Source organism: Talpa europaea (assembly GCF_964194135.1).
Source record: "Talpa europaea genome assembly, chromosome: 3".
Taxonomy (NCBI): domain Eukaryota; kingdom Metazoa; phylum Chordata; class Mammalia; order Eulipotyphla; family Talpidae; genus Talpa; species Talpa europaea.
The window spans coordinates 103,102,885-103,113,163 of NC_140069.1; the positions used below are offsets into that span (position 1 = coordinate 103,102,885).

Below are 10,279 nucleotides of genomic sequence, written 5' to 3' on the forward strand. Positions count from 1 at the left end.
GCCAGTGAGGTGCTTGTGTCTTTTACAGATGCTCTCAGCCTCCTCTCTGTCCCCTGCCTGCTGGCCCAAATGCCTGCAGTAAGTACCTGCAAGTTTTTGCCTGGGGCCCTCTCCCTACTGCCTACATACAGGCAGGTTGAAAATGTTGGCCAGTTGTAGCCCCAGGGGGGCCCTCAACCATAACCATGGTTGCCAGTGGAGAAACGCCCCAGCCCTCAGGAGGGATGGATTTGTGGGGGACTTGCTTGTTCTCAGAGGCCCCAGAGCAGCTGAACCCCAGTTCTCCACAGTAGTCATGGGCTTGTTGACACCCACTTTATCCTGCTCGCCTCCCATGCCCTGTTAGTGTTTCCTGGAGTTCCCTCTCAAATTATTTGCACCCAAATCCTTGTCTCAGGGTCTGTTCTGGGGGACCCAAACCAAGACACTATCCAGCTGAGCCATTTTATTGATTTTTGCTGTAAGATGCACATGAAAGGGTGTGGGGGCCCCATGGATCCCTGGGCTGGGTGCAGGGGAGGCGTTTGTGTTTCACCTGTGACCTTAGGAGGAATAGGAGGGAAGGGGTAGCATTCAGGCTCTGCCTGATTTCAGGAAGCTGTGGAGTGAGACTCTGGAAACATAGGCCTCAGCTTCCTTTTGGGGCCCTTCACTGCCAGGCTGGCCTCAGGCTTCAGGGTCCTTGCGGGCGACCACAAAGCAGACGCCATCATTGATGGAGCAGCCCTCGGAGTAGCTGATGGGGCTGTAGGTGCACCGCAGCACCTGGCAGCCGGCATCCTGCACGGCCTTCTCCACGGTCTCCTTCTCCAGGTAGAGGGCGAAGAACTTCTTGGGGCCCACCATGTATGACTGGCAGCGCAGGGCCACCATGGTGACCAGGTGCCCGCCCGGCTTCAGCAGGCCGGCCAGGCCCCGGATGGCTGCCCGGTAGGAGTCCACAGTGGGACAGGCGCTCTCCAGGGCTAGCAGTGTCAGCACGCAATCGGCTGCGGGCACCTGGGCTGGCTCCAGGGGGTGTGGCTTGGTCACATCACACTTCAGCACCCGTGTGACCTTCTTTCGGAGCTGGGCCTCCTTCTCCTGCCACTTGCTCCTACAGGGGAGGGTCACAGAGGTGACAATGACAATAGCCCCTCCTCCTCACAGCCATCTAGGGTGCATCTGGGGCACGGCCTGGGATCTAACTTGTCCAGTGGCTCTCCAGGGAGATATTAATTCCCCTCGATGCAGATGAGGAAACTGAGGCACAGAGAGACTGGGTGACTTGCTCAAATTTACACCACTGGTTGGGGACAGTGTATTTGACATTTGATTATTCCCTCCTCCTTTTCCTTCTTTTGAGCAATTCAATCATTTTTGCCATATTATATTAGTCATTTTTGAAGTTGTAAAATTTATATAACCCCAAATCTGCCATTTAAATCATTTTATGCATACAATACAGTGGCATTAACAGCATTTGCAGTGTTGTGTAGATGTGAGCCCAGCTGCTTAATTCAACGAAACCTCTTCCTCTCCCCCTTAGGACCTCTGCACCCATTAAGCAATGACGCCCTCTCCCTCTCTCTGCAGCGCCGGCCCTTTAAACCTTCTTCGGGATATGCAGACCCATCATGTCACTTCCTCTCTAGTGGCCAGGAGACTCCCAACAGGTTCCACTCCTTTCAGCAGCCTCCTCTCTGGCCTCCCTGGCACCTGACTCTCCTCTTTGTTCTACCCCATCCTGCTCGCCTTCTGCCTGCTCCTCTGACCCCAGCCCTATCAGCTCTGCCCACTGCAGCTCTGCCTGCTGCGCCCTCAGCCCTCTGCTCTTCCCCAGCCTTCAGGTCCTACTCTTCCCTCACGCAGGAAGCAGCTCCGAGGACCCCCTCCTTGAAGAGCCTTCTCTGCCACATCCTGTGGTGCGCCCTCCCAGATCCCCCCCACGCTGGCGCCCTGACCTTGGCTCCCCAGCACCAGATGGTGTGAAATAAATGTCTGTGGATGAAGGCCCTGACTGGTGGCATTTGTTACAGCAGACCCAGTGACTATAAGGTCCCATGCCACCTAACTCAGCCCCTTATCCGGCAGATGTTCTGGCTCTAAAATATTTGATGTGAATGTCTATCTCTGTCTATGGGCCTGTCTGTGAAAAGCAGATCATGTGAGGTCACATAGGTGAGGTCTCAGGCACAGCCCTGTGTGGAGCAAGCTCATTGGGCCACTTCCCTAGCAGTGCGTGCTCTCGGAGTGTGTCTGTGTTACGTTGGTTCCTCAGTCACAGCACTGCTGCTCCGCGTAGGCTACTGGATGCACTAAGCAGACCGCATGCTAAATAGACTCCAGCCAAACTGAACTTTCATACATGCTGCAAAACCAAAACATTTGCTCGACTTGTGTCATTGTGCTTTGTGCTTTATCAAGCTATCTGGACCGAACCTGCGGTGTGTCTGCAGTTTGGTTGTTGTGTTCTTCCTTCCCACACACATGGGAGCTTGTGGGGATGGGCCTTTGGGTCACTGACCCTCAGGCTGCACTGCACAAATGGCAGCAGAAGTGAAGGGAGCCCTGGCTGGCTGCTGTGGAAGCCCCTGTGCCCAGAAACCCTCAATTCTGCCTCACTTTGGGGTCCCCTACCTGTGGCTGGGTCAGACGCCATGGCCCATGTTTAGGGCAGGAAACATGAACTCTTCATCCTGGCTCTATGTGGCCCAAAGGGCACTTTCCAGGTCTGAGCCTGTTTCCTCCCCTGTGAAATCAAACAAGATCCTGCCTGCTCCCCCAGGGCTCCAGTAGATGCATCTGCTGTCTGTTACCTGGACAGAGTGGGTGCTTGGAAAGGTTCATGCTGCTTGTCTGTGGGACTTGACAATAGTGCTAGGGGGACAAGGGTGGAGGATTCTTTGAAGTCCTTCCAACATTAGATCACAGAAAATTGGTATGGGCTAAAGTAATCTGGGGAGGTTTCCAGGAGGAGGTGGGATTGGAGCTGGTCCTGTATGATTGCTGGGATACAAAGGAGTGAGTAGGCCAACCAAAGTAAGGAGCACAGACAATTCTAAGGCTAGAGGTGGGACTAACTCAAAAGGAGGGGGATACTAGCCCAGTGGGTCAGGAAGAAAGTGTGGGAATGTAGCGAGCTAGTACCTGTCACCCTCCAGCTCACACACGTATTGCACAGCTGGGGACCAGTCATAGGCCCCGGGCTCCTTCTTCAGCCACTTCTCCAGTTCCCGGAGGTTCTGCTCCGTGTAGTCTGTGGCGAAAATCTCCCGGAAGGCTCCACAGGCTGAGAGAAGCTGGTAGATGGTGGGGCCTGTGCCAATGTCGATGAGGATGTCGCCCCCGACTCCTTCTGCAGAAGACAACATTGACCAGGTCTGGAGGGGACCCCGATTCCTTGCACCACTAGGAAATGGAGAGGAGCCCTGGCCTGGCCGCTTCACAGAACTTGCCATTTGGAAAGGGTGACACAGAGATCCCGACCTTGTCTTTGGGTGGTCACTAGGCAGTGTGGGGAAAAGCAGGCTCATGCACCTTGGGCACAAGGGGTGCTCGCTGGAGGGCACTTGTCCTCTATCATACCCCCTTCTGCCTAAATTCCCGCTGCCAGGGGACTGCTAGGATAAGCTCTGCTCTTCTGGGTAGACTTCAGATGGACTTTTTAGTAGGAACTGATTTATTTCCAACTATGTTCTGACTCAGGATTTTAAACATGGGGGAAAATCACATAATTCCTGGTGCAAAGTGGGGCAGAGCCTCAGATAAGGGCTGAGACGGGAACTGTTAGGATTGTCACTGGGTCAGCCCATAAAGCAAAAGGCAAGGAGGTACAGTGTTGAGTTGGGGGTGGGGGGATCTTCACCTCAGAGTAACAGTGAGAGCACTACCCTCTTTTTCCTGCTTTTGCCCTCATCGATCTTCTAGTAAAACTCACCTGTGCATTTTTCAAGGCCTACTGAAAATGTTTCTGCTCCAGGAAGTCTCCTCAGATTCCTCTGTGAGCATTAAGTTTTCTTTCCTCTGGATTCTTTCCTGTGGATGCTGCTTGAAATACCTTTCTTGGCACTAATTACATAATTAGACAAGATCGAGTGACTGCATAAGCCCTGGAGTTGCACAGTACACTTCCTGCCCAACCGTGCATGGCAGCCCCGAGTTACCTGATCTTTAGTCTTGCTGTCTGATCTGGGTTGGCCATCCTTCTTTCTCTGACTTCAGTCTCTGCTTATGAGCATTGAGGACTCTGGGCGATAATCTCTTTTTCCAGTTCTGAGGCCCCCTGGCAGGGATTTGTAACTGAGCTCTGTGATTTGGTTTTGGGTGTCTATGAGCTCTCTTAGTTTTGTGTAAAAAATCTCTCTCTCTCTCTCTCTCTCTCTGTGTGTGTGTGTGTGTGTGTGTGTGTGTGTGTGTGTATTAGAAAGGCTATAAAGCCCAACTTTAAAGCCCCTTCAGCAGGGGAAGCAGGTGAAGATGGTCAGATGCAGACAATGTGCTCATTTCTTTTCTCTTCCACCCTCCTTCCAGCATGAGCTTGTGAACTTCACAGTTGGGGCATTACTTTCCTATTTCACAGGTGAGAAACTGAGGCCAACTGTTTTAGACTCAAGCCTGCCACTTGGCCTCCAGGTCTGTTGCTCTGACTTCACTCAATTGTCACCGAGTAGAGTCCCTCGTGGATTCACAGGTGGGCTGCCTTCGCAGCATCCTTGGTGAGCCTTAGCCCGGAGGACGGGGCCCCTGCCACCACCCAGAAGCAATTCCTGTCAGGTGTAGCCCCATCCTCCCCCTGAGATTGAGACCAACCACTCACCTGAAGAGAAGGTTTGGAAGAGGTTTTCCAGGTTAAATTTCAGGATTTCTTTTTCAGCCATAGTGCCTGAGTCGAAGGCGTAGTAGGTCTGTAAGTAGTCTTTAGGGTCAAACTCTTTCTGGTAGTCCTCTCCTGCGTACACCTTGCCTTCCATGCTGGCTGAGGAGCCCACTGCGTCTCCCCACTCCCACAGTCTGGTTGTAGATACCACCGTCTCCCGAGCTTTACCTACCAGAAGTTACATAACCTTCTCAGGCCAGGCCCTCCCTTTGGGGAGGAGCTCAGATTCCACACATGCAGCCAGGGCTTGGTGTTAACTTCTCTGATTGACATTTATCTGGCTGATAATGATCAGGAACTTGGGAATGCAACAGGGTCCCAACATGTGTTCTGAGGTGTTCTTGGTTCTGAGAATTGATGTTTTGAATGTAGGAGCTGCTGGGGGCTTTGCAGGGAGGGAGAGAATGAAGCAGAAGGACAGAGGTCACAGAGAGACACACAGAAACCAAGAGTCTACAATAGGTCAAGATGCTACCCTTTGGGATTTGAGGAGGGAGGGGAAAGCAACAACCAGAGTGGAAAGACCCCGAAGGGTCAGGAAACAGGATTCAGAGATGGCTAAGATTTCACTGACCAAGGTCAGTGAGCTTGTTCTTGAAAACAGCTTGTCCTAAACTTGCCTAAATATTCCCCCACTCCACCCCTTTTAATCTTGTTTATTCCTCCCATTTCCTTAATCAACCCTTACTTTTTGCTTTGGGCTGATGTAAGCTTAGCCAGGGCCCCTGAGAAGCCTCTGTTTAGACAAGTTATTTCTAAAGTGTTGGCACACACGAAAAGATCTGTGATAAAACTGCATAGAACTTAATACACACGCACACAGACACAATAAAACTAGAGAAAGATGAATAACAGCAGTAGGTTGTATCAATGTCAATCTCTGGTTGTGATATGGTGCTATTGTTTTAAATGATACTATCTTTGGGAGAAAGCTGGGTAAAGGGTACAGGGGACCTCTCTATTATTTCCTACAACTGCTAGTGAATGTTCAATGACCTGAAAATAAAAACTTTTATATTAAAAAAAAATTGCCACATCTCTTTTAAACGTTCACCGCAGCAGCGATTTCAGAGCCAATTCTAGTGTGTTTTTCAAACAGGCAAATCTAGGGCAGGTAGTGATCTGACTCTCCCACAGATGTTGAATAAACAGCACCAAGGAGGACACCTGGAAAGGTGGATAATACCCACCAAGTACCTACTGTGTGCCAGGCATGCCCCATTCTCTGCCTTCTTCACAAGGGTCTGCAAAGTAGATATTGACACCCCCACCCCACCCCCTGCACAGTCCCCGCCAAGATGAGGAAGTGGAAGGTGATGGACATGGCTTTTCTCAAGAAAGCCCTGGAAGCAAGAAATTGGGTCCAGAGGAAAACTGAAGTCTAGTGTCCAAAGAAAAATTGCAGACCAACTGCAAACCTTATCCTGTACCCATCACACTCTGCTGGCCCACCACCAGCCTGTCAGCTTCCCTTTGCAGGGTGTACAAACCAGTGTGCCTGGGAATCCCCAGGGGACCGATTTATAGTGCAGATTGGTTCTGAGATTCTCATTTCTAACAGCTCACAGGAACATGGAAATGGCACACTTTGAACTAACAAAGCCCTTTAGTCCCTACTGTCTAGATTCGAGGCAATTAACATTAATTTTTCAGGTTTTTGAGTTTCAACAGAATATAAACTCTAATTTTACTGTGTTAAATGTAAATGTCCCCTTTCCTGAAATTACTTATCTGTGGAATTTCAATTCAGCCAGAAAAGAGTTAATAATATAATAAATGGTGATGGCAACGAGATGGCCTACCCAGTTGGATAAAAGAAAAATGAGACAGCTAGCCACTTTATTAGAACAGAATTTCAATGTTAAAATCCAATGAACACAATTTCTAGGAGGATTAAAATGATTGGTGATACTGAACGTATTATTTTTGTCTGAGGGTTTGTTACATGGTGATTTGCTTCTGGATACCTGCATCTGAAATGCTCTTCCAGGCTGTGATGCTGCTGCGTGTGCCCATCTGTGCCTGCCTTGTTCTCACAGCTGGGTCAGCACCATCCCTCTGAGTCATGACTCTAAGTTCTCTGGAAGTGGTAGATTTTAGCACTAATAAACAGTATCCAGAGGCTCAGCCAGGTTGTCCTAACTGCTCCCCTAGTGACTGTAGGTCAGAGACTTGCAGATTTCCTTGTAAATAGTGTAATCAATGCGTATTAAACTTTTCCTGTTTTGGATTCTGGTTTTAGTCTGGATTTCTAGATGTAGGATTATTGGGTCAAGGTTTGAAGTTTTTGTTGTAAATAGTCTAGCATCAATAATTTTGTCAAATAATTGCCAAATTGTTTTCCCAAAGGGAAGGTAATGCTTTTGCCGTTTAATATATTTAGGGCAAATGATTGCTTCATTTTTTTCTCTAATAAAATATGCTCTCTTCACCTAAGCTTCAAAAATCCTTCTCTATCCAGAAATTTGATAGTCAATTGTGGTAGCTTCTGTGATTAAGTTTTAAAAAGACATTTCGCTTTTATTTTGGTGTTTGGCATGAGATGAGGCTCTTCATGGCCAATTATAACTCACCAGAGAAAAATCTTGTTTACACTTGCAAGCTCTGGACTTCTTTCTTCACCCCAGGGTCAGGCGGGAAGAGAGATAACAGGATGTCAGGGGTGCGGGATGCTGAGATGGTCGTTTTCCTAATCTTGAGAGGAGATTGATCCTTTTCTCATTTGGTTGACTCCCAAGAGGTCTTATTTTCTTGATAGGTAGCTTACAATTTGCTCATTTACTCGAAATTAAGGCAGAAGTTTTCTTGAGTGGAAATTTCCAAGAGCTAGACAGAAGTTACAGGACAGAAAGATGCTTCAGATGATGCAGATTTTCTGAAAAGGGATGGTAACTCCCAGGCAGGACAGTGTTGCCAGGTGGATGAAGACTGTGGTTCTCAATGGGAGAGGAGGTAGCTTTGCCCCTGGCCATGTCTGAGACATTTTTGGTGTCACAACAATGAGGTGCTACTGGCATCTAGTGGGTAGGGACGGGGATGCTGCTGGATATCTGCATGGGTCAGCCTCCCTGCCCCTCCCTACAAGGAATTATTTGGCCTGATATGTCAATGGGTGAAGGTTGGAGGAATCTTCCCTTAAAATGTATCCATAAAAGACTTGATTTTGAGCAGATTACCCTAGTGCTAAGAAGAACTCGGGCCAGGCCAGAGGCAGCATGTGTGTTGGGATGGAGAGAGTGGACATGGTGAAGAGGTGGCTGGGTCAGAGGAAGACGACGTTGGCTTTGGAATGCCAGCAGGATTGGGATTCATTCCTCTGGGCAGCCGGAGGGACTGGACACCCTTAGGGCCTCCTCTGTCCATTCAAACATATCCAATATTAGTACCACGAATAGCTCGGGAAAGGGCAATCTCCTCCTGCCCCTAGCCAAGCAAACACCTGGATGCCCACACGCCACACTGCAGGGGTCTCTGGGCACCTCCAGATAGCCCGCAGATATCCACAGTTCAATTTGTAAAGATTAATGGGATGGCATCTTCTAGAGCCTCCTGGACACCTAGCTTCCATCCTTCTGCCTCCTGCTGGGAGACGGGTTAATGTGCACTGTATTACTGACTCCTTGCCCTCTGGATTTCAGCTGGATTCTGCAGGAGGTAAGAGAGTGAGGATGTATATTCTTCAGTTCCTTCGCTGCAAGAGTCCTCCAGATAGCTCTGTCTCAGGTCTAGAACTGACAATGGCTCCTTCCTGCTACCAACTATGGAGAACTGTGGTGGTTAATTTTATTTGTCAACTTGGTCGGGCATGATGCCTGATATATGATCCAATGCTATGCTGGATGTTTCCGTGAAGATGCTTTGGGTGATGTTAACATTTCAGTTGGTGGACTTTCAGCAAAGTGAACTGAACTCCATAATGTGGTTGAGCCCCTTACTCAATGGACAGCCTGAATAGAACCAAGCACCGCCCTCCTCTGAGCTAGAGGGAAGTTGGCCAGCAGATGGCCTATGGATTTGAATGGGCTTTTGAATTGGCTGTTTCTGGGGTTCTCCAGCCTGATGGTCTTCACCCTTCAGGTTGAAACAACATTTGCTTTTTCTCAGTGTCTAGACTACCTGTATCGTGTACATACAGCCCTCTCTCTCTCCCTCCCTCTCCTCTTCTCCTTCTGCCTCCATCCCTCTCCGTCTCTTACTCATCTAGGTAGCTGGCTATAGACACACATAGCTGTTGATTCTCTTTCTGCGGAGAATTCTAATAGTATTTTGTGGTTTCCCCTCAATTCTATGTGACGTGAGTGCTTCAGGCTCCTGACCGCCCTGGGTGTCTTTCACAGACTGGCACCATGTCCCAAGCATCCCTGGAGGCCATTGGGTGCCCAGGCCTTGGAAAGCAGGCCCTGCATGACCACTGGGTATTCCTGCCTCTGTGGAGGCCTCAGTCCGTCGGGCCCTAGGGGGTCAGAATTGTTTGTTTACTGAAAGCCAGAACAAGATGTTCTTGTCCTTCCCACTTCCAGGGCAGAAGGCCTGGACCTCCAGTGTAGCAGATTCGTTTCTGTCTGGTTTGTGGCCAAGACAGAGCTGTTTCCTGTGCCAGAAAAGGAGGCCAACCTTCCTGTAGGAGGTTTTACACCCCACTCCCATTTTACAGGGAAGAACGCTGAGGTGTGGGGAATGACTTTGCTGGGGTCATGCGAAGAGTCGGCAGCCAGGGTCCAGGAGTCTGCCGATTGCTCATGTTATGTGGCAGGGCTCCCTTGTCCTTTTCATGGAGCATGGCTGTTCTCTGGTCTCTAGGGGCCTATACAGTGATGCGTAGTCAGCCATCCTGTTCTGCCCTTAGGGTCTGAACAATGTCCTCCAGAGAAGGCTGGGGTGTGCAGAGCCAAACCCACTGCCTGGATTGGGGGGAGTCACAGGGTCCCACTGATCACTAGAGGCACTAGGGGTCCTCACTGTATGTCAGACTTGTGACACCTGGAATCTACCAGAGCCCTTATAGCTTAGGTTCTTATGACCTGTGGTTCTTATAGCCAGTGATGGATGGGGAAACAGGCCTGGCATCTGGTCAAGGTCACACAGCAGCACATGGTTGGTAGAGTTGAGGACCCAGAATAGGGCACCACTGACAGACAGAGGTCAGAGTGGGTAGGGGGCCTGGGCAGCTGGGGGTAGGGGGCCTGGGCAGCTATAACCTCACTGACATGGCTCTGGGTTCAAAGGAACTTCAGTGAAACTAGTGTGCTGGGAGGAGTGTGTGTCCCTGGGTCCCCCTTCTGCATCTCCCCAGAAGGGACAGCTCAAGGAGAGGTCAGGCTGGGAGGAGCTAAGGAATGAGATCAGATTTCTGGAGGTGGAGTTTGGAGCCCTGGAATCTTAAAAGACCCAGGCAGGCAGGAGGGCATGCATTTGGCCACC

General features: G+C 49.9%; 1 protein-coding gene across 1 annotated transcript; it reads right to left on the minus strand.

Annotated features, from left to right (window-relative positions):
- Positions 1 to 666: 666 nt before the first annotated feature.
- LOC311168506 (indolethylamine N-methyltransferase-like) lies at positions 667 to 4,952 on the minus strand (the record flags this gene model as incomplete). Its single annotated transcript, XM_084230053.1, has 3 exons — positions 667 to 1,096; positions 3,130 to 3,337; positions 4,799 to 4,952. The coding sequence occupies 3 exons, from the start codon at positions 4,950 to 4,952 to the stop codon at positions 667 to 669; spliced, it is 792 nt and encodes a 263-aa protein (XP_084086179.1).
- Between the last annotated feature and the right edge of the window lie 5,327 nt (positions 4,953 to 10,279).